At 39.7% G+C, this 26079-nt stretch overlaps 1 protein-coding gene across 5 annotated transcripts in view; it reads right to left on the minus strand.

Moving 5' to 3' along the window:
- Positions 1-25779, minus strand: part of msra (methionine sulfoxide reductase A) — a 39986-nt gene extending 14207 nt beyond the window's left edge. The window contains exons 1-3 of one of the 5 annotated variants that reach the window (XM_039782281.1): positions 25531-25666; positions 4599-4667; positions 3350-3469 (exon numbers count right to left, since the gene is read on the minus strand). In XM_039782281.1, coding sequence (XP_039638215.1) covers positions 3350-3469; positions 4599-4667; positions 25531-25666 — 325 coding nt within the window. Of the gene's footprint in view, positions 1-3349; positions 3470-4598; positions 4668-23092; positions 23642-25530 lie in introns of those variants that run through there. The other 4 variants (XM_039782282.1, XM_039782285.1, XM_039782283.1 and 1 more) reach the window with 4 other exon arrangements.
- Between the last annotated feature and the right edge of the window lie 300 nt (positions 25780-26079).

Genomic DNA, 26079 nt, shown 5'->3' on the forward strand with positions numbered 1-26079 from the left:
ATGTTTGTATTGGTATGTACTTGTACATTCTTTTCATTCCTCAAGTTCCTATTCCCAGGTATATTTTTTTCAGTAGGTGTTCTGGTAGTTTGAAGTGTTTTTATCTTATTTATTATTTCTAGCATATTTCTTGTATTTGTGTGAGTATGTGTGTATGTCCTTGTAACTTGGTGCTGTAACACAGTAATTTCCCAGTTTGGGATAAATAAAGTCCATCCATCCATCCATCCATGTGTTTTGGGGTTAATAAAGTCCATCCATCCATCCATCCATCCATCCATCCATCCATCCATCCATCCATCCATCTATCTATCTATCTATCTATCTATCTATCTATCTATCTATCTATCTATCTATCTATCTATCAATAAAGTCCATCTATCTATCTATCTATCTATCTATCTATCTATCTATCTATCTATCTATCTATCTATCTATCTATCTGTTTTGGGATTAATAAAGTCCATGTATCTATCTAGGGATTAATAAAGTCCATCTATCTATCTATCTATCTATCTATCTATCTATCTATCTATCTGTTTTGGGATTAATAAAGTCCATGTATCTATCTAGGGATTAATAAAGTCCATCTATCTATCTATCTATCTATCTATCTATCTATCTATCTATCTATCTATCTATCTATCTATTTATTGTTTTATTGTTTTAATGAAGTAATAATTTGAGTTAAGGTGCAATATGTACTGTTTTTACTGCCCCATTGTATTTTTTTTTAAGATCAATTTTTTATTTATTTTTCATTTAAACAACAAAAACAGAACAGACAAACACATTTGAACAAGAACAACCCCCCTCCGCGGTCTCGAGAAAAAAAGAAAAGAAAAAAAAAAAAAGAAATCACACCTTGCCTAGTCGCCCTCCTCTAGTTCTTGTGATGCTGAGGTCATTAGGACTGATACACCTTTCCATAGGTCTATAGTGGATGACTTGGCTTTGTTAATCCTTGCTGTAGAGAGCTCAAGCATAACTATGTCCAGAAAATACGCCAACTTGAAAATGACTTTTAAAGCATTCTGTGGGTTGAATATAAAGGAACTTATGTCTATCTCTTTGAGAACTTGTGGAGAATCATCTTGCAGTTGACAAAACCTTCTCAACTCCTGGTCAACTTACTTGCTTCTTCCAGACCTCTGAGCTATTATGCACACTTTATTATTTGCAGAGTTTGGTAAATTGTGATGAAACTGTAAATGTTGTACCTTTTCATTTTAGGACTCTTAGGACTTCCTGGTTGAAAAAGTCCTGTCAGGCATTTTAAACTTTTAGGTGTAAATGATGAAATAGTCCTAAAGTGCTAAGAATAATGGTAAGTACACAAGAACTGATGAAGCTGACAACTGATGAAGACTGTGTGATTCAACTGAAAACTCTGAAATGTACACCTCAATAGAATATAACACCTTATATAATGCTCAACCATAACAAACGATCACTCCTGCTGACGGATGGACAGACAGCAGCTGGCGTTAGTAATGAGTGTGACCTATTACGCTGCACCTTATCTGCCTCCTGTCTCTCATTCTACCTCCACTCCCAGCTCTCTCTCTGTTTTATTACTTTTTTAATATGAGGAGTTATGGATTCCTACGGTAGATATAGGCGAACAGCGACAAAGCAGCGGTCGATATTAAATTAATGCTTCGGCAGGACAATCTCGCAGGAATAAAATCATCTCGGACAAAACGGAAAAATAAAGTAGTGGCTGGAACCAGAGCACAGACATTTTACTGTTACATTACCTAACATTCTCATTATGCCACTATTTCACTGTGAACAACTGACTGTGTGTTTGATAGTCAACCATTGAAGTAGGGCTGCAACTCACAATTATTTTACTTGTCAATTAATCGGACGATCATTTTCTCGATTAATCGATTAGTTGTTTGGTCTATACAGTACAACGTCATAAATTGGTGCAAAATATGGATCAGTGCGTCCCAAATCCCAAGATGACGTCCTCAATTGTCTTGTTTTGTCCACTACTCAAAGATATTCAGTTTACTGTCACAGAGGAGAGAAGACACTAGAACATAATCACATTTTGTCAAGTGGAATCAGATCATCTTTAACGACTCAAACCGATTAATCAATTATCAAAACAGTTGAGAATTTAATAGTTGACAACCAACCGATTACTGTAATTGATTCATCTTTGTAGCGCTACATATAAGTCTTAATGCAAATCTTAATGCACTGAGAGCAAAGGCAATGACTTCTAAAGCAGCATCAGTAAATATAAATACAGTAGTGGAATGTAACTAAGTACATTTACTTAAGTAATGTACTTAAGTACAATTATAACTTGAGTATTCCCACTTTATGCTTATTTATACTTCCACTACTTCTCAGAGAGAAATATTAGTTTTTACTCCATCTGATAAGAAAAGTGTTGTATCCAGTTGGATACAAAGTATCTCAAATTGGCTCCACATTGACAAACTACAACAATAAAATTCGGACAGATATTTAGAAATGATGTTCGGGTTGGGCTCGGTCACATCAGCGCGATATGATTGGGCCTCTTGTGCGCGCCTGTGTTAACGTGAGCTTGTTGCCCCGTGTGCGCTGATGCGCTCATCTGTTGACATTTCCGAATGCCTTCCTACAGTTCCTTAATAAAAGCGGACTTTCCACACAAACAAACGTACATGTGTCATTAGTATGAGAAAAAAATGAGATTTTAACTGTGTCGGACGCGGGCCGGGCTCGGACAGAAAAATGCGGCCCGATCCGCACTCTATCGCAGATGTACGTTTAACATTAAAACATGATGCATAAATAATATGCATTTCTTTTCATCTATTCTGCACAGTTTAATATGCAACTCAATAGTATACGATATATGCGTTTAGGGGGTCCCTACTCGGTCTCTCGTTCTGCTTAGGGGTCCCTGGCCTATAAGACGTTGAAGACCCCTGCTCCAAACTACTGGGTGCTGCACAAAGAAACAACATATGTAACTTAAAATAACAACTTTACACACTTGTCATTTCATTTGGTTAAGTTATTTGCTTATGTGAAACTTTCTAGAAGAATACGTTAGAAAGTAAGAGAGACAGGTGGTGATGCAGGTCTAATGATGGCTTCACTCTGCACTGGCTGGCTGGAGGAATCACTGGGAGGTCTGGGCATGCATCACACAGAAACACAGTCAGCTCAGAGTGGTCAGGCTTCAATAGCAACCGTATCCATGCCCCAGTATAATAGGGCCTGGGGGGAAACGATTCACTGTTCTGTTTATGTGTGTCTTGTTTTCCACCGTCTATTGACTCTCAGTTGACAACCCACTGTCCAGCACGCTATGTGTGAGTGTGTATCGGCGTGCTACCTGTGCAGACTTCGTTGTAGGTGGGGTTATGTGTGTATCCTCCCGCGTAGCCCACTTGGGTGGAATAAACCCCTTTTTGTCTCCAAAACTTCCTCTCTGCCCCCCAGAAACAGCCCATACCTTCCAAGAAAAGAAACCAAAACTTTGATGAACAGCCTTCAACATCCCATCCATTTTACCAGACAACAAAACAGAAAAGGCCCGTGTTTCAGGGGCGGGTCTAGAGGGCCGGCCCAGGGTGGCACCCGCCCCCTGAAATATGATTGCTGCCCACCCCCAAAAAAAATCCATTGGGCTAGAATGCTGTCAATCTGACAAATTAGATTTCCATTGGATCAGAGTACTGTCCCTTTGCTGCCTGTTCTGCCAATCGCTGCCATTCCATTTGGTAAATGGATACATACTTTAAACACACATTGAATGGCAACTGTGTACTTTGTTGAAATTTTGATGCCAGTTTAGAAGTAGAAACATTTTGAACTTACTGTAGAGCACTTGTTGCTGTAAGAAAAAAAATAATTGTGTATTGCATTTTATTTCTGTTCTGTTTCCAATTATCTGAAAACTGTGTACAGCACGGTTTTCTTTGTTGAAGTTTGCGGCAAGTTTATTGCACGTTATTTTTATACGGTTCTGTGAAAGAAAAAATTTTTTTTCCCAGCCCTGGTCACATGAACAATTAATGTTTCCATGATGACTATCCACATTTTTGCCTTAGCCTTTAGCCCATGGAAAATGTGTATTGTATTTGGAAACACAATTGTTGAAAATAAAAACAAGTGAAATTAATAATGAATGTGATGTGTTTTATTTAGCAAAATTAAATTGTGTTGTTCTATCATATCCAGTATTTCCAAGCACGATTTTCAATGCTATATTCTAATAAAATAATTCTGTGACTATTTTGACAATCGGTTAACTGTTTCAGTCACAAACTAAATGATTAATCAATTAATCAAGAAAAAGAGCTACAGATACATAGATAATGAAAATAATAATTTGCATTTCTGCAGAAAAACAAACACACAAAGGTTCAGATATTGTCAAATTTGAGTATTTACATTGAGGCCAGTGGTAGACAAAAAAGAGGTGCAGTGTGACTGTGGATTAGGCCCTGAAGCAACACTACATGTTGGATTTATACATAATGACTTGATCAAAATTAGTTTAAACTAGCACGATAGTAGCTAATATAAACTACCACTACTATATACCACTGAGCAAAATATACCGTGAAATTAACACTCACCAAATATGGCCATCTCTGTCCCCTCTGGGAAAGGTGGAACAGTCCTGTTGCCGTTCACGTCATGTTTGGCTGCAACAGAAGGAGAGACCGAATAAGATGTTATGAACAGTAAAATAACGGGTTAGATCAATGTGGCAAATATTATCACCCGAGCTTCACTGATGGGTCCAAACTGACTGAAGGATGGAGGATGTGACAGTAATATCTTTTTGATTACTGTGTACTCAAACTGCACAGGGTCGCTTTTCAGTTTTTGAGCTATTTTAAATAGCTCATGTTACTGTATTGTGTGAACAGTTAACTTCATTTAATATTCCATGTGGCGTTTTATTTTGCGGGGTGCAAATGTTCCACCAAAACAAGTTCCTTCCTGACTATTTTGCAGAGCCACCGTCGCTGTGTCCGGAGCTCAGTGAAGACGACTGTGATTGTTTTTTTTTAAAAAGCACTCCACAACGCTGGCGATAGGTCTGGCAATGCGAGACTATGTAAAAAGTAGCTCTAAGTGTCAAGCAAATGGAGTGAAAAGTATATTTCTCCCTGAAATGTAGTGGAGTAGAAGTATAAAGTCGCATAAAATGGAAAAAATTCAGTAATGTACAAATATGTTAAAATTGTACTTAAGTATAGCACTCGAATAAATATACTCCCACAACTGGAAGAAGACAGAAAGGCAACAAACCAAGATTGTTGTCAAGCTTAACTGATATTAATTTAAGCTATATTTTGCAATCGTTTGTGCCAGTATCTATTCATATTGTTTAAACTGCATAAACGTTCCCACCAGAATTATTCTTTTCTGGGTCGGAGAAGCTTCTGAAACAGAAGTAAAGCTGATCAGGATCTAATTTCTCTCTCTCTACTCTCCCACACCACCATGAAATGAATTTCAAACAGCTCGCCATATACACAATTCATATTTTAAATAAGAAGTGTGTCTCCAACCCAAAAAAAAAAAGAAATACACAACACACACACACACTGACCCAGTTTAACAGTGGTGAGCAGCTCTGCATAACTTCATACCAGCTGCATTCACTCCAATCAACACAGAGCTAGAGGTGCACGAGGACCCATTTGAGGCCACGCAGCCACCTGGCTGAGCTAACACGCATTAGTGGTAGCATGCCGGAGGCTGTGTGTGTGTGTGTGTGTGTGTGTGTGTGTGTGTGTGTGTGTGTGTGTGTGTGTGTGTGTGTGCAGATGGCTTGCTGTATAATGCTGTGGGGGAGGGTGATGGATTAAAATAAATGGGATGGGGTAGAATGAGAATAAACCCAACATCTGGATCCCCTCCTTACACCCTCCCCCTTTTTTACACACACACACACACACACACACACACACACACACACACACACACACACACACACACACACACACACACACACACACACACTTTACGGATGGAAGCATAATTGTTGTGGGGCAGCATGCCTATAGACAAAGCAGCCAGATGGATACTGCCAACCAATCAGCAGCCCTCCTTCCAAACACACACACACACACACACACACACACACACACACACAGAACCACAAACTGAAGTTGTCCTTGTTTGTCTGATTACTTGAGCAGCCTTTCATTCAGCTGAAAGACAGCAAGTGTCAGTCAGTGCGACTGTCTGACAGACATCTTCAGAGACACATTCTCATCTTCCTCTGTATTCTGGGGGAGGAAGGTTTTGGAGCGCTGCAGCCATTTTCCCATCTTGATTGTTTGGGTGCAGCAGCTCCTCACCTCCAGTCCCTTTAGAGTCCCTGCTGGTAATTTGGCTTCCCATCATGCAGTACTCCTGTTGTTAGTACTGTCAGGTTGTATACATAATTTGCTTTGGATCAACACACCAAATCCTACTGACTTATCCCATCAATTTGCTTAAAAAGAAATATTAAATTAGCCTAAATCTACACTGAAACTTAACAAAATATGAAACAAAACTTTATTTATAGCATGTTTCATAAAAATAGAATAGTATTTGGTTCTTGGTCATATATGACGTGTCTGATTAAAAATGTTTATTTAGAATTTTCTTGATTGGTTGACCATAACATCAGTAATATGTCTTTATATACAGCACCTTGGTCTTTGACATGTTACCCATGTGCCAATTACTGTAAGAACCCTTCAAGAACTTGTATATCTCCCTGATTTCAAAATGAAAATGTAAGATCCTGCTACTTAAAGTAACACTGGAACAGATATTCCTCCTCCTCCTCCTCCTCGTCCTCGTCCTCCTCCTCTCACATTATCTTCTGTGTGCGTTAGTAATGGCTGCCTTCAGGGACCAGCAAAGGCATGTTCATTACTGGCTACAGACACACGCACACACGGTGACACACACATACACACACACACACACACACACACACACACACACAGATAGATAAAATATTTAAATGTAAATGTCAGTGGGGAAAGACAATAAGTCCAGATAGAATACTAATGAGTGTCCCAGCTCTGTGTGTGTGTGTGTGTGTGTGTGCACAGTTATTTTTGAAAAGAGCAGAATGAGATCCGATGAAACCACAATGTTTTTGATCGATATTTACTGGTAAATTTGCACTCGTTATTAAGGGGCAGCACTCATTTAATCGCAGATAATTAAGAAAATGTTTCCTGGCTCTCTGCTTTCCTGCACATGACTTCATGTTTGGTTTTGGTTCTGCAAAAAGACTAAATTGTGTACGCGTCGCCACAGAACCGACGCAGCAAGAACGTTCCATTTTTGTCTGGATTTGTTCTGCATACGCTACCATTTGACGGCGAGCATTTTTACAATTCGTTTGTGGGCTCGATTTGTGCGAAAACTACTGGCCTGGTGCTGCCAGGGGAAAAGAACTTATCTTATTCGTGGCTGGTAAATCTCACTGGGCTTTTAAATCAAGCATGAAGCACATTAACACGCAGGACAAGGCGCCTCTAATGACATTCAGCACTGTGGAAGTTTGTGACACATTTGACTGCATAGAGAAATGGAGGAAAAGTTAACTTTTCACCTTATGATATGATCAAAGGTAATTGGCAAAAAAAAAAGAAAATGCAGTCAGGATAATACAAAGTCAGAAAATGTACATTGTGTGTGTTAAAATAGTCCACGTTTTAATTCAAATGAAGCCCCAACATAAATGTATGATGATATCAGAATTGTCCACCACAATTATACGCTTTCTTTCCGAGAGATAAATTAGAAGATCGATACTTCTCTCACGTCTGTGTATTAAGGATGGAGCTAGAATCAGAAGGTGATTAGCTTAGCTTAGCATTAAGACTGGAAGCAGAACGAAAAAGCTGGCCCGGCTCTTTAAAAAGTTCAAAATCAACCTTAACAACTAGTGCGGTCAGTTAAACGCGTTATTAACGGCGTTAACGCAGCAAACTTTGTAGTTTTTTTCACATGCTGTTGCAACAACTAGTAACGTTAGAAAAATTACAACACCACACCGGATCTAGCTAGACCGGAAACTAAACAACAGGCACGCCACACACACTTGTTTGGGGTTGCGAGCGGGCAAAAGCGCAGTAGGCTAACATTATGTTTTGAGTGGATGGCGAGCGCGAGACGCCGTAATGGATGCCAATAAGATTCTGAATGGAAAGTTTACTTTTAAAAAGTTGCCAAATGGTTCCATTGACAAGATCAAAGTGATCTGTGTTGTTTTGTCGTCGTGAACTGAGCTATCATCGCAGCACGTCCAGTCTGAAATACCACTTGATGGCCGAGCACACAGCTGATGGCCGAGCACACAGCTGATGCCGATTCTCCGCCCCCCCTCGTCAAAGCCAGGCGACAATGGACGACTTCAGACAGAAGCACATGGATACCACAACTAAGAACAAACTTACTGCAGCCATAGCTAAATGGGTCCAAGTGAGAATGTTAGTGTGAAATTGCACACTACAGTATATGCCAATGTTGTTTTCAATAAAAAAAACATTTGCACAAAGCAAGGCAATCCACTTTTCCATGTTGATAAGAGCATTAAAATGAGAAAAAAATAATGGGACAAAAAGAAATCAAGGGACATTTAGAATAGATAAAAATGTGCAATTAATTGCGATTAATTGCAAGTTAACTATGACATGAATGCGATTAATCGCGATTAAATATTTTAATCGTTTGACAGCACTATTATCAACCCATCCAAGGTTTACTGATTAACACCTTGTATCTTGTTCATTTTGATCCGTACACAAACAGGTGTGACATATGCTCTCCCTGATTGACCAAAGCAGCAACTACAAAATAAAGTCAAATAAAGTAAACATACTATAGAATTGAAATGGCCTAAAAATAAAAGGAAAAGATGGGGGATAAATAATCTCCCAAGCACAAGAATGAAAGAGTTAGAAAATAAATACCTTTTCAAAAACATCCATTAATATTCTACAGTTATCTTCTCCTACACACACACACACACACACACACACACACACACACACACACACACACACACACACACACACACACACACACACACACACACACACACACACACACACACACACTCTGTATATACAGAAGCATTTTTCTGGAAAGTAATTATTCCATGCAGCACTCCTTTGAAATGCCTGTTCTCGTAGTCACCTTTATCTCACTGGGAATGATAACAACGCTTCTTGTTGATTAATTGAATTCATATTCTTGTGTGAGGTCAAATGCAAACAGTGTGTGTGTGTGTGTGTGTGTGTGTGTGTGTGTGTGTGTGTGAGACTCAAGACTATGGGTTTCTTGTATTTTCACTGCATTGCCAAACCTTGCATTAGCACAAAAATACTGAGGATGTGAATGTAAAAATACACATTTTGTTTCCAGAATGATGTTTTTTTTCAACTATATAAAAGCCAGTTTCTGACCGGTTTCTACTGGCAACTCATTTTTCTTTTATTTGGCGGTAAAGAGCAGTGAACAAGGTTAGAAAGCACTTCAGGACACTTCACATCAAACAGCTAGCCACTTCATTTTAGGGACAAATGTGTGTGTGTGTGTGTGTGTGTGTATGTGTGTGTGTGTGTGTGTGTGTGTGTGTGTGTGTGTGTGTGTGTGTGTGTGTGTGTGTGTATGTGTGTGTGTGTGTGTGTGAGCAGCCTGCCTCCCATTCTCTTCTACCGCTCCCAAAATCCTGTCACAAAAATAAGCCTGATCACAGAACAGGCCTTTATCCATGGTGACATCTGTGAGACACACACACACACACACACACACACACACACACACACACACACACACACACACACACACACACACACACACACACACACACACACACACACACACACACACACACACTCTCTCTCTCTCTCTCCATTAGTGCTGCTCTATTTCAGCTCAGGCCTACATGCGTGTGAAGGCAGGCAGAGCTCAGCACGTCCTTTCATCTTGCCTTCATCACTTTTAAATTTTCTCTTTTGAAACCACAGATAACGATACAATATACGAGATAGACGATAAAAATAGATAAAGATAAAAAAGGTCAGCATTGGATCTATTGTTGTATAATGACTACAGTATATAATATACTGTATCATGACGAGCATCCTAAACCCTACGAACGGTGGATAAATTATTAATTATTCTCTACATTTTGCCAATCCACGATAGACCAGAAGACAAAGTACACATTACATCATCGTGCACACAGAGCTGACTGAGATGCTGAGTCAGGCTCCTGCGTCAGTCTTTTAACTTCTTTCTTAACGTGTTTTCCTTCCATCGTTCATCAGAAGCATAAATGATTGAGAGTTGTGGCTGCAGTAAGAACAAACTGAGTTTGCGTATAAAGATTTAAGAGAAGACGAAAGATTAAAACAGGACATGGGAGGAGAGAGAGGGGGGATGCTGCAAAGGGCTCTTGCTAGACTTGAAACAAGGAATTACGTGATCAGCGTCTTACACTGTATCTGCAGGAGGCGTTCAGACACAGTATGGAGAGTAGGTCTCCCACGTTTTGGCAACGCTCAGAGACCAATACACAACTACTGTAGCTACGCAAAAATGGAAGAAAATAGAATTAAAGCGTAAAAAAAAATAAGTGAAACTGTATTCCGACTATGTACGACTGAAACACACCGTTAGTCCCTTAAACCACCAGGACGCCCATAAGGATCATTATCAGTTATCTGTTGGCAGATCAATTATTTATTTCGTCTGTAAATTCTTAAAAAATTTGCAAAAAGTCTCATCCCAAATTTTCAGACTTATTTTAATTTTGAAATAAGAAACTTTCAAAGAAATATAGATTTTTACATAATTTGGCGGGCCCCCCCCGCATTAACTCTTAGGACCCCCTAGGGGTCCCGGACCCCCTGTTGAAGATCTCTGTCATACACACAATGGGCCTCATTCACCAACCGTTCTTATGAAGAAATGTGTTCTTAAACCCTTCTTACGAACTTTTTACAAAGATTCTGGCATTCACTACTGTTTTCTTAACTTGGATTTGTTCTTAGCTAAGAACAAAATCTACGAACACTGAAAAGCACTCTTACGCACATTTGAGTGATGACAATTTGCTCCAAATGATTGGTTACTGCATTTTATTTAATTATACAGTCGTTTACAATGATAGTATTGTACCGTAATGTATTTCTGATCATTTGTTGAAAAAAAAAATCATATTATGCAAAAAAACACAAACACTGCAATTTACATCAGCAATTAAACTGATTAAATCCTGCGTTATTTGGTGATTGGTCGCTATTTATAGAACCAAAATGCAGTGGTAGAATGTAACAAAGTACAAATTCTTCGTAACTGTACTTAAGTACATTTGTCACGTATCAGTACTTTACTTAAGTAGACTCAATAGTGCATAGCCTACTTTTGACTTTTACTTTGTTACATTTTGCAGCAGTTTTTCCTCAACATTCCCCATTTGTCTCACCAGTGAAGTTTGGTTGCCGTAGATACTGTATATATGGGGCACCGCCGATCCAAGCCGGCTCCGGTGCTCCAGAGCCCAGGCGCAGCGCCGCTGACCTTCGGTAATACAGCCTCCGGTAAAAGTGAAAATGAAATTTTTGTTTTTTATTATTCCCGTTTTTAAATCATAGTTGCATCTCTACAGCGTCGTTTACTCCTCCACCAGGCTGCGTAAGACGCGTTCATATCTTATTTATTTGGCTGGACCTCTTCACATCTCCCCATTTGCGCTGCTTGACACACTTTATTTGCTTACTTGCATGGTTAAAGAAAATAAAATACATCCATGAATAAAACCAACCGCATTCCGATTCTAACAACACATTTCCGTTTTATGCTGGTTAGGATAGGAACTTCTTATAAAAGCCAGGCCTTGTTTGTGGTAGTGGACACCTTCTACTTTTACTAAAGTAAATATGTCTCTGGTTATTTGTACTTTTATTTAAGTACTGAGATTCAGTACTTCCACCTCCGACCATCTCTAACGCAGTCTCCCAGGAGGTGCACAGGAAGCGTCATGTCCTTATATGGGAATTTTTGGGGCGTTATCTTATGCTAATTAGGAACAACTGGCACGCGCTTTCAGTTACGAAGATGTGGGATTCATCAATCCTAAGAACACAGGTGCGAACAAATCTGCTGTTTAAGAACACGTCATGAATCCGGCGTAGACTTTTCTTAGAAACCTTCTTAAGAACATATTTAAGAGAAAACGTAGGAAGATATTGGTGAATCCGGCCCAATGAGTGGAAGAATGACTTTTGCAGGTATTTGGCCATAAACCAAAGTAGTGGACATACGGTGCAGCTGTGACGTGTTAAGAGATCCTGCTAGAAGTATTAACTGTATCTTCACAATCGATATCATAAGTGAACATCAGCACAGGGATCTTCTAGCTCTGCTAACCCTCAAAACGTTACCCTGAGCCTGGAGAGGAGCTACAACCTGGCCTCAACAGTCCAGGGCTCCCCCGTCTCCTCCCCCCTGGAGCTCCAGACCTGACAGTGATAAATGAAACCCTGTAGCTAATGTCTGGCTAGGGGATATTGGAGAGTCTACACACACACACAGACACAGACACACACACACACACACACACACACACACACACACACACACACACACACACACACATACAAGATTGCTTCAACTGCACTGCAATTAAATCTACAAAGTAACCTACCCCCACCCTCTCCTCCTCCTGTGTCTCTCTCTCTCTGATTGCCTGGTTTCTTCATCTTCCTCCTGCTCCCCCATTTTCTTATCAGCTTTCCTTTACACTCCCTCCTTCACCCATCTTTCTCTCTCTCTCTTTATTTCTCCCCGCTACAGTGTTTCTCTCTCCCTCTATCTGAGCCTCCCAATCAGCTACACCGATTGCCATCATTGTTTTTATTGCTGCCCATCATTACAACCATCAGTTGTTATCCTTAGTGTTCTGCTTCTGACAACCTTCTGTGCCTGTCTCACAGCACGCAGCGCATCTCAAGGGAGCCTTGCTCGGATATTTAAAAAAAGGTTTTATGTTGATGAAAACAAACTGCTTCATGGACTTCAATGGGCTTTAGACACAATAGCCAAGGTTGTCGTTAGGGAGATGCTTCCCTTTGTATATAAATGTGGTAGAAACACTTAATGATGAAGGCTGTACATACTGGATTTCTATTGTAGAGGGCAGAGTTTTCCCTCAGGAAGTTGTTTAGCAGAAGCATTAAGCAGACATTGAAATACAAGTTTATCTATCCAACTATTTATCTTTAATTTGTATACACAACACATGTACACGTTTTTTTCCCTCTATCTGGGTGTGTTTGGATCGTCTCTGAGCGCCCTTGGGGCTCTTTTTTGAAAATCAATTACATCGTGTTAGTGGAGATTTCCACAGCTTCATTCTGGATCAGATCTTAAATCTTGGCCCCTAAAGACCTCTACCTCAAACTAACCAAATGATCACGCTTGACCGGCAGTGCTGCTTTTGCCTTGAGTTTTTACTTTTACATCCTGATTGTTAAAGAAATAAATTATGAATGTTCTCTGTTTTTATCCCCCGCCGTTGCAATATGCTTCTTTAATATAGACAAAGCATCTTTTGAGCCAGATCCTGAAGCATCTAGTAACTGGAAATCTGCCTAAACAGCCCAATCCATTAAAGACAAGGCATTTGCTGTCAGAAATACCCCTACCTGGTAAGCATTACTTTACAAATCCATATTCTTTTCAAAATAAATCATTTCCAACAGGTTTTCTGGAAAGAAAGCATTATTAATGTATTTAAAAGTCACTAAAACCCAATGAATATCTAAAGGGTTTACAGGGGTAACAGATATCTCCATTTTTATTTATTCTCCTTAATCATTTGTGTGTTGTGTGTGTGTGTGTGTGTGTGTGTGTGTGTGTGTGTGTGTGTGTGTGTGTGTGTGTGTGTGTGTGTGTGTGTGTGTGTGCGCACAATCCAGGGAATATCAATCAAACTGGTGTTGGTTCATTCATTTTAAGAATTGCTTTTATCTGTTTTTGCAAATGAACCCTTAATTTATTCAATATTCATTCATCATGGGAAACGTTATCATTATTGTCCGTACGTGGTAAATTGTATGCTTGCTTGTAGAAAAATTTGATAATTTTTGTTGCTGTGAACTAAGACTCTGTAAGTCATGTCAGAAATGAATTGGATTCAATTACTAAGAAACGTACCAATTAAACATTGTCTATATTTTTCTCTTTAATTTGTACCAAATTACACACAACTTCACAAGAATCTTGGTAAAGTTTTAGGGCTGGGTATCGTTTAACAGAGTGACAATACTAGTACCCTTAAAGTGATACCGATTCCGAAAAATAGTACTTAATTTGATAAAATTTTTCTACTTCATTCGATACCCATCATGTGAATGGAAGCATCGGCACACTGAACTGCCAACTCCTGCAAATACACTGAGCTCGACTTCACCCTAGGGCCTGGCGATATGGAGCAAATCAAATATCACGATATTTGACGAAAAACCTCGATTTTGATACTGCAATTATATTATAGTGTTGACTATTGGTGCTTTCACAACATATTTACACTATGAGATTTTTGATAAATAATCATCAGTAATGTGGATATAATGACTTAGTGGGTAAAGGCAAATAATAGAACAGTTACAACAGTCTGGTAAGTTCAGAAAACTACATCACTTTACTGTAATGCAGCCTTTAAAACCAGGAAAAGACAACACTTATGCCATATTACGATATCCAAAATCTAAGACGATATACAGTCTCATATCACGATATCGATATAATATCAATATATTGCCCAGCCCTACTTCACCCCACCACGGACTGTGTGGGTTGTAGCTGCTGCAGTAGTGGGCCAATCACATTACAGTTCTTTCCGATTGCTAACATGCATTGGTCAAAACTGAAGTCCCACTGTTAAAACTTTTCAGACAGTGAGCGAAACAGAAGTCGATGTGGACCAAACTGTGAACCGTTTTTCAATCACACGTCGCAGTAAATCAAAGAGTGCTTGCGGAGATTGCCTGCAAGCAAAATCACACAAATGGTAAATGTTTTCTGGATCAGGGTCCAAAGAGGATCGAATGAAGGTGCCGTTTGACTGGGAGAAGTTCCGATACTGCTTTTTCTGGGTTATTTCAGAACCGACGCCCAGCCCTAGTATTGAATAAAGGTTTTACCACAGTTCCGCTTTCCCCTGAAAGCTGCTCGAAGATGCGTGCGTTTTCTTGTCACAAAGTACACATGCTGTAATTATATAAAATTATCTCCTACTCGCACAACACCTACTTCACCTTTATAAATGTAGAAAGCTGTGTTTCCTGTTTTGTTCTCCTTTTTTTCATCTTCTCTAAACCTTTGAAAGACGTAATTGACATCTACTGTATGTTAGAGTGGTGGTCGGGGTTAATAAGTTTGTGTGTGTGTGTGTGTGTGTGAGTGTGTGTGTGTGCGCGTGTGTGTATGTGTGTGTGTGTCTCGATCGATCACTCAGCACCATTAGTACTGAGGCAGAGTGTGTGTGTTGTAGGATGGTGGGGTGCAGAAAATAGCACCTAATGCACTTTGCACTTAAAAGATGGTGGACTGATTGGACCCTTTCAGACATAGAAACTGTAAAATTGCTGTGTACGTCATCTATATATTAAACGGTAAAAAAAATAAAAAAATCGGCAGATTCCGTTTGGGTCTGCTCAGGAGATATTTGGAATTTGGCACACAAGATGAAGTTATATTTAATGGATGAAGGGAGAGGTTGCTCACTGCAACATGCATGCAGGCTTTAATTATCATGAATACATTTATGATATGTTGAGAAGGCTGCTCTTCATCATGCTGTGTACATTATCATCTCTTGGCTTCTGTGTTTAATGCTGAAACTACAGCCACACTATGCGGAGTAAAGGCACTTTAGCGTTGCTGGTTTTACTGTTTAGTGATAAAAAGGCTGCAGTGTTTACATGCAGTTGGGCTCAAAGTAAAGTGTGCATTAGATCTACAGCAATTATTCTTCACTCTCTGCTGCAATCAAATAGAGACTCCTAAAAGTCAGACTTCCTATCTTCTGCAAACACAGCACAGACTTTGATTACATATCAGATATTGGCCAATTAGTGCCATTTTGTGTAGATATAATATATTTAATGTTGCATGAGAATAATATGTTCTCACCCACACTCAAAAATAATTACAGCCAAAAGAAACAAGGGATAGGGTTTAGGGTTTACAATGTGTATGTATCTGCTAACTTGCCAAAAATGTCTTCTTTTTTTTCTCATTCACTCAACACGCCTGTTCTCGACTGTGTTATATGCAAATGGCACACAGGCTCCTGGCTACCAAATATGCTTTCCATATCTTCCTTACACTCTTTTCCTAGACTATCATGGCAGGTAAACCCAATAGGGTGATTGATAATCCTACTATATTTATATCGTGGAATGTCTGAGGGGTTAACAATACAGTCAAAAGACAAAGGGCTTTATCTCATTTGCAACAACTTAAGGTGGACGTGCCGTTCCTACAAGAAACCACCTTTGTACCGCTAACATCACCAGCCTCAGGCGAAACTGGGTCGGCCAGGTCTATCAGTCCAAATTGAATGCCAAAGCTAGAGGGACGGCCATATTAATAAACAAAGCGATCCCCTTTCAATCCCAGGAGGTGATTAGTGAGCCTAATGGACGATATATTATTGTTGTTGGAGGGCTCTTCGCCAAACTTGTAATTTTGGTGAATTTGTATGCCCCTAACTGCGATGAGGGTTACTTATATTGGGAGGTGACTTCAACCTAGTACTAGATGTCACCTTGGATAGGTCATCATTTTTTACAGGTATTAGTGTGAGCAAACTCTTAAAAAACATGGAAACTCCATAATGATAACTGGCTCTTTAAGTAGAAAAAGATCTCAGACTAGGAGGCAGTTCACTGAGGAGTGATGGTTAAAGTCTGTGATTATGGAAACGTTGTAGTATGCAGCGTCCTGATTGGTGGAAAATGCTTGCAGAAAGAAACGGCTGTTGTCAGGTAAACATGTCACTGTCAAAGAGGCTGAAGCGAAAAGTTGGAAAAGCCCAGCTTTAATGACGAATGGACTGATAAGCAGGCTATGCACTCGTCATGTATGCCTCATTTGCAATGAAAGATGCTGTTGCAAAATAATACAACCAGCATCATCATCATCAAGAATGAAGAACTCGAACATAACGATCGCGTCATTCACGTGCATATTAAGTAGCCACATGCATCTGTTTTGGTCTTATAATACCTCCATAGATTGTCCGCTCTAGCGGAGAGTTTGGTTTGTTCAGCCAGCAGTGAGGTTTACAAGAATTTGTCCAAATTTACAGATTCCCAAGATAAACAGTTAGACTAAAAACCGACAGCTTTTGTTTCAGCTTGTTTGTAAAAATTCGCTATTCTAGGAGTAGAGCTGTGTTTGCGTAAAACAGCACGGTGGACAAGAGTGGACTGAGCAGACTGAGCAGATTGAAATATCGCTTTCTACATGTTTATGCCGGTCTACACAGGTGAGTGCATTGATAAGTATTGACTTTTTACTCACGAAGGTTTAATTGTAGCCTGTTTACAGTAAAAAGACTAGCGTGAGTTCATCTGCCCCAGCGGCCGTTGGTAATCCTCTCTGTAACGCATGTGAATAGAGATGCAAATACAGGGGGCTGGGTTTGTGCTCTAAATGCTTGAAATGATAAATAACAGAACGCATTTTTTCCTCTTTACATTTTGTGAATTCATGATTATTCTGTGGGCCAGACTACAAGCTTTGGCGGGCCGGATGTGGCCCGCGGGCCGCCAGTTGACGTTGGCTGTTCTACTGGATAATAGACTGTTGCCTAAGGTGAGATTCTGCTGTTATGAAAGCATTGCTATATCTGACCACAGTGCTTTTATATTTGAGCTAGACCTTCCAAACTCCCCCCCCCCCGTTAAATAGAACATGGACACTTAACCCTCTTCTGCTGTCAGATGATAAATTCATAGAGTTCATTTCAGCCCAAATACATTTTTTTTTTTAGAGACAAATAATTACTTCCCCAGAGATTTCATATGCTGTGTACCTTCGAGGTCACATAAAAGCTTACTTTTCCACTATTAAAAAAGAAAAACATTCAAAATTAGATAGTATCTCTCGTCAGATCTTAAGATATTGATTCGAAATATGCTCAGTCCCCGACGCCAGATCTATACAAGGAGCGGTTGAGGCTACAAACCGAATTCAATCTCTTGTCCGCAGACAATGCAACATGTCTTATCTTGAAATCCAGGCATAACGTCTGAGTCTGGAGATAAAGCAGGTAAGCTACTGGCTCTGCAGGCACGCCAAACTGCTGCCAACCGCTCAATTACCGAGATTCAATCACACTCAGGTGATATATTGACAGACCACGGTGACATAAATAAGGCTTTTTTTGCAAAACTCTAAGCTGGCCGCGGATATCACAGTTCCCAAAATTGTTGCAGCTATTAAATCCATGCAGAATGACAAATCGCTAGGCCCAGATGGTTTTACAATCAAATTTTGTAAAAGGTTTTCCTCTTTTTTGTATTAACCTCGTTCAAACTCAATAAAACATATTTCAAAAGAATACAAAAATAAAACTAATAATTACTGCCGCAATTACCTGCTGCTGTACCTGATTTTTTTTACCTGATTGACTCAAATTCTCCTTAAGCAGTATCTCTGGCTCATGTAAATGAAAGTATGTCAAAATTGTAATTGAGTATTTCCATTTTACGCTACTTTATAATGCTACCCCATTACATATCGAGGGAAATATTGTACTTTTTACTCCACATTTATCTGACACTTAAAATTTTTTACGTAAATAACTGATAATATGATGCTGTACAATACTCAACTACCCAGTAGTGTACAACATATCTAAAAATAAAATGCTCTTAAATGTATTTGTTTGTGATAAAAAATATTTTACAATAATATAACGCTGTTGAAGGAGCCATTCTGCATAATGAGTACTTCTACTTTTGATACTTCAAGTATATTTAGCTGATAATACTTCTGTACTTTTACTTAAGGAACATTTTGAATTCAGAACTTTTACTTAAAGGAGTATTTTCAGACAATGGTATTTCTAATTGTATTTGGCATGTTTTAATGACTTAATAGCCCAGATATTAAAGGCTTTTAAATCATCACCCTCTTAAGTGCCTCAGACTCCTTCAACCAAGAGTATTTCTACTTTTACTTAGCATCGGAGTACTTCTTCCACCCACTACTACCCATTTTTGTTTGTTTTTGATCGAATCAGAAAAAAATAACATTAACGCCGTTGAATATCTTGAGTGTCATCGCAGTTATAACCTGTCAGGCTCAGTCTCTGGCTCGTTTCTCCTTCCCTCCATCTTTTCTCCTCTACCTCTCTTCCTCTTTCTATGTCGATCTACAGGTCTCCCTCATCTGTTATGTCTCTCACGTTCCCCCCCCTTAAACGCCCGTCATTTTGCCCGTCAAGGTTATAAGGCCACTGTGTAATCGACAAAGAGCTCTGCTGATGGAATCACACGCAAACACACTTTCATTCGCCGGTGTCCCTCTGTGTTGTCGTGGTAACGGCTGCGACAAGGGTAAGATGGATTGAGGAGCACCTGAACCTGATAACGACGCACAGTCGCTTAACATTTAACACGAGAGGCGTGATGGATGGCCTGATACGGGTCTACAACACCGGCTTCGCCTGGATTCCCCTAATCTTCTGTGTATGTGATAACCTACATGGCCACAAGTATGTGGACACCAGGACTTCTGAGGTGCAAAAAAACAACTGAGAAATGAGTATCAGTCCCATAGACTGTATAGAAAGATGGACGGCGCGTCGCCGCTTCCTCCCACTGTACAAAGATGAAGCCAAAATATCCCGGATACGGGCGCCGCCATCTTGTAATTTTGGAGCCAGAGTCTGTGCAGTACTGAGCAGATGGTGGAGCCGAGGTATCAAAGTCCCGCCCATACACCCGGCCCGACCAATCGTGAGTCAATCCCAGCTGTCAATCATGACATTTCACACACGTTTTTATAGCATCAAATAACGCATAAAAACAAAATGATCAGAAAACTGAACACTTGAACAGACATCAGCGTGATCAGAACTACATAAACTGATAGAAACCATCTTTGGAAAATATATATTTGATGTGTACTTTGATTTTTTTCCGCTAACATGGATGGGTAAAGGATTTATGACCTATACTGCAGCCAGCCACCAGGGGGCGATCCAGATGTTTTGGCTTCACTTATACAGTCTATGCATCAACCCCTGAGGCCTGTACTCATAGACAGTATATAAGAATGGACCAACAGATCCCGTGTCTCTGGACGGAGACCAGTGAAGGATATTAGAAACACTTTTCCGGTGAGCGCTGAGCGTTACTGAGCAGCCTCCAACTGAGAGAGACGACGTAGACATGACGTGAGCAACCTGTCTGAAAGTGTGAAGTCTTCTGGTAGCTGTGCCGAGAGAAATCTCAATCATTCCCAATCTTGCAGAGACGGAGAGCGTAGGTATATGTAAGGAGATAACATAGACACAGACTAATTATTGCTAACTAACATACTAGTTGACATTAGTAATTAAACTTAAACGGCTAATGTAAGTCCAAACTGCCTGCTTCTCCTCTACTATACGGTAATTCCTCTACTATGTGACAGTAAGTCGTGTGGTTATGACACAATCGTTAGCCTATTTTTATAAAAGCGTCTGCTACAGAGCCATAACGTGAGGTACAAGGTAATGGAGCCTTTTATACATTGTTGTGTTTCTTTAGAAATAAACAATGGACAAATAGAGTCTTTAAACGCTTCAGATGTAAAGTTATTCGCTGTCAAAGTGACGCCAAAATGTATGGCAGTCAATGGAATGCTAACGTCGGGTGATCGTTTGGTAGCATCAAAATGGTGCCATAGGAAGCAGCGACTGCATTGCGTTTTGCCTGTAAAACCGTGTCTGTGTTCTTCATATTTATGTAGAATTATAGTTTGCTCTTCTTATATAAAATATGCAGTTCTGGTAGATGTTTGTGATTGGTCGTGGTGTGCAAACACCGCCTCTTTTATGTGAACGTGCGCGCCGCCGGATTGGGAAACCCTGAGTTGATTGAACTAGTTGATGACCGCTGTCGTGACACAGCTTATGCGGGACCGCGGTTGTTAGGTTAGGTGAAGCCGGGTAACTGAAAGAGATCCAGGGCATGTTGATCTTGATTTGTAGTACAGGCCTCTGGTATGTCCACTTGAAAATATAAACAATAATGAATCATCACCTGAAAAAAGCTAGGGGAACACACTGTTAGTTTGGCTGCAGTGTGAGCTGTTCATATGGAGAGAATCAAAACAGCTGCAACTGCGTTTAGCTCACAGTGGGAAGAAACAACTTTTGTTTTTTTAAATACACTTGATATCTTGAGTCTTATTAGCATAATATCACTCCTGATATTTGTCAAATACTCCCTGTAAAAAAATGACACGTTCCACAACAGCAGGCGATTATAATGATTTACACCCGCTAATTAAAAGACCAGCTGCTGGATGTCTGAACACATCTGCATTAAGCTGTGATGAGGAGGACATTAACTTCTTCATTAGGCTTTTGTTTTCACTTTTTCCATCTGTGTGTGTGTGTGTGTGTGTGTGTGTGTGTCGGTGTGGAGGGGGAGGGGTAAAATGTCAACTAGGGGTCTTAATGTCTACGTAACATCAGAATACAAGTAAGAAAAGAATTAGATTTTCAAATGGATTGTAAACCACTAATTAACCAATGAAAAGATGGTAAATTCCATAAATCAGACTTGATACTACTTTTGATACAGATTTCTTTTAGCAGAAAAAGCATAGTACTTACAATATTTTTGTTTCGAGGCTTGCAAATGCACATCTACTCTTTATTTGCATTAATTCAGACATAACTTACTTTGTATATAAACTTTGACAATCTTATATAAGAAACAACACCAACAGCCACTTATTGCAAATGGTGTTGAAGTTCAGACAGTTTGGGAATAGTAAGGTGGTTAAAAGTAGAACTGAAACAATTATAATAAATGATTCGGTCGAAAGAAAATTACATGGAAACCATTCTGATAATAGATCGTTACAGACATTTTTCAAGCAAAAAAAAAAAAGCCAAACATTTGCAGGTTCCAGCTTCTCAAATGTGAGGATTGATTGCCTTTTCTTTGTCACATACAAATATGATAGAAAACAGAATATGTTTTCTTCAAATAATTGTTAATTGCAGCCCTGTTTGAAAATATTGATTAGAATGATTACATGTGCATGCTTTTTATCACTACTTGTGTACAATATCCAGACTGTTGACAAAGTTGCATGAAGCATTTTAAAGTATCAAATAAAGATTTGATACTTTGAACCCGTTGTTTATGCTCTATTATCTATCTATCTATCTATCTATCTATCTATCTATCTATCTATCTATAATCTATGATCTACAATCAATCGGAACAGCTACTAAACCGACATTGTGGTGAGATAATATTGTCAACCACTGTTTCCAAGATCAAAAATGAACTTTCAATCTCAACTTTTTAGCCAAAATGGAAGAAACTTAACTCTCACTGTTTTTGCTGACCTCCAGTGCTTTCACTTCTCACCTGGCTGCAGTGACGTACAGGTGTACCCGAGGATCCTGTGACATCACTGTCGGGCGTGGTTACAGGGGTAACAGAGCTCATTTCTGACCACAACTACTTATCTACTGTTCAAAGATCCAGAATGAACGTTCAGTCCCATCTATCTTCCAGTTTGCACAGTTCAAAAAAACGCTCCGATTTAATATCCACTGCGTAAAGACATTCAAGAGGTCAAACAACATGGAAACACCTGCTTTGGTCTTTAGCTAAAGGCTTTTGGCCCAGCTTGGCCTGCTTCACATCCTCCGGGTCAACTGCGTTTGAACACGTATATTAAGATTTCATGCTTAAATTGACATTAAACCATTCTCCCAATACACTTTAATCCAACGGTAATCCAGTTGATTTGGTCAAAGACGTTCAACAAGCATTCGTACACAAACCTCTTACTTGGCTCGGGGTTGGCCTTCCTCTGGCTGCCAGTGCACTCTTTGAGGTCAAACATCCATTCAAGTCTGGTTCTTCAAAAACATACAAATACTTTGCTGTACTAAAATGACAGGTCGTATTATCGGTATATTGTGGTCACGCTGCACTTTGTGTCCGAAACTTGGTCGGGTCCGATGGCTCCAATGCCGAATACCATTCAAAAAAAGAAAAATTGTTTGTTTTGTTTTGGTTTTTTGGGGGTTTCCATAGCCCTTTCAGAAGCCGAGTTTTCAGTCGATTGAAAGTAGTTTTTCCTCTCGTCTTTTCGGAGCAGAGGCAGAGCTTGTCCCCATTCACCACCACCTCCACCACGCCTGGACATTTCTTGATTTCCTCTGGCGCTGCAGCCCTGAGCCAGACAGACAAAGGAGGGGAAGCCCTGCCAAGTCTCTCCACTGCATGCATGGCTTTTTCCTTTCCTCTCTGCTCCCTCGCTCTTTTTTTTTCGTCTCTCTCGATCGTGGCAGTGTTCCCGAGAAGCTTTGGCGACGCTCCAGCATGTCTGCCACTCCGTCTGAACCTTTCCATCCATCCATCCATCCATCCATCCATCCCAATCGTCCTTTTCGCGGTGGACCCCCCGCCCTCCTATCCCACATTCTCCTTCCACCCATCCAACCCCCTCCAGTCTGAAAAATACTGAACACACTTTGGGTAAATCAATCCAAACCAAATTTAAACTCAGACTCAAACATTTGACTTTGTTATCTTCCCATCCTCCCATTTCTCTCCATCTCTTTAACACTGAACCCAAATATCACTGAGTCAATATCTTCTCCACACAACCTTTACACTTCCTACTTATTACTGTCATCTTTTTAATGTTACTGTGTTTGTGTTTGTGTGTGTGTGTGTGTGTGTGTGTGTGTGTGTGTGTGTGTGTGTGTGTGTGTGTGTGTGTGTCTCTCTCTAGTGGTCTTTTGTTCAGTGCCAGTGCAGATCTATTCATCATGTGCCAAGACTGAGCGCCCTCACTTGTAGTGAAGAGGGGGCAGCTTGGAGCCAAATGCCCCAACTGCCAACTTTGGTGCTGCTGTCGGTCGGTTTGTACACACGAAAAACTCCCTATCTCACATAACACACACACACACACACACACACACAAACATCCAAACACTTCTGTTTAAGCCATATTCATGTTATAGTGACAATTATGGTTTAGAATAAATAAATAAATCATCAGATGTATGGATTATTAAAAGCCAATACTGCTTTTCATGAATTGAAGTAGCTAATATCTGATATGTATAACCAATATCCTCATTCAATGTCTTCACATATCACAATCTATCTTTTATTGAAAATAATAATAAAACAAGTTAGTGAACGGTTTTCTGATACAATGCAGAATAGTGCAACACAGTTATGTATTTCATCACTGCTTTGAATATTGCTTCGGATTTATTTTGTGTTTTTGCACACATTTTCCATATCATGATTTTATGCCAAATTCATGTCATGTCATGTAAAATGTCCATATTTACGCCTTGTGAGCATTTACATCAGACTACTGAAGGCGGCTGTATGTTTGCAGAGTCTGTCATAATGTTTTGAAACATACTGTGAATTGACAATATACACTATGATCACTATTTCATTTGGGTTTAATTACATTAAACACTAGACGTTGGCTGACATCAGGCATCGGTATTTTCTTGGTATTGAGGCATTTCCATGTTATTAACTCAGATATATCGGCGCTCTCAGAAAAATCCTACTTTTAAAGTCGTTGAAATGTTGCCTTGAGCACTGTTAACATGTCAGAAGTTTGTAATTACAGCAATAATCAACATTGAGATTTTTGACATTTTTACCAATAGCCTAACTACAAATGCAAATATTTTAAGCAATATAATTCAAAACTTCTATGTTGCCTCATTATGTCTGATTCCAGTACCATTTGTACTGCAAGAAATGTAAAACTCTGATGACATCTATACAATAATAAAACATCGATGTATGCTTGTTGACATATGACCAAAGTATCTTACTTAACATTAAGGTCCTTAAAAGCCTATTTGCCTCAAAAACAGGTAATATGCACCGACAAGTTGTATTCTTACAAGTATGCACCACAATTACACACATGTGGAGTAGGCTATCTGTGTCAATGTATTCATTCAGTGTTCAAAAGGCAAACTGGTTTGCGCATGCGCAGTAGTAGCAGCAGGTGCTAATGGCTAAATTTACAGTTAACCCTACTTCACTTAATTACGTCTTTATAACGGATGTGTTCCCGTCGTGTACGGAAGGCAACGCCGCAAAACGTCACCCCGAGATAACCAGAACACAGACGAAACCAGCAAAAGAATCGTTTTGGTGCGCTATATGACGTTAGCGTGTCATAAACTAAAGTTATGCTAAAGAAGCGAAAATGCTAACGCTAACTTACCGGATACTTTGATGCCATCAGTCCGGCCGGCCAGTGCTGCCTCTGGAGTCGTCATCTGGGCTTTAGAGGCCATCTCTCCCATCCTACTGTTGATAAAATGACGCCAAACCAGACGGAGCCTGGAGGACGAGACCATTGATCCAAAGCAGCACCGACACACTCCTGCTGCACACCGAGGGCTAGCGTTAGCTCAGTTAGCTAAGCTACATAACAACGACCTTACCTAACAGGGCTTGTGTAATGCCAATGTGTTACTCAACACTGACCATAAACATAACGGCATGCCTAAATACACTTAAAACATGACGTAAAGCATGTGTCACTCAAGAACAAGTCTGTATTTCTGCACAAAAGTTGACTCCAAGCAGTTGGTTTATTTAAGATCAATTCTTATCTTCTTACTTTGTTACCTATTTCAATTATTTAATTGACATATCACCTGCGCCGAATTTACCAGACGAACTCGTTATTTCTTCAGTTAATTGATACGTACAGTTTAAACGTGTGTCCCGTTGTCAATAAGCAAAAAAAACACTCATTTGTTAGATT

Source organism: Perca fluviatilis, chromosome 18 (genome assembly GCF_010015445.1).
Source record: "Perca fluviatilis chromosome 18, GENO_Pfluv_1.0, whole genome shotgun sequence".
NCBI classification, from domain to species: Eukaryota; Metazoa; Chordata; class Actinopteri; order Perciformes; family Percidae; genus Perca; species Perca fluviatilis.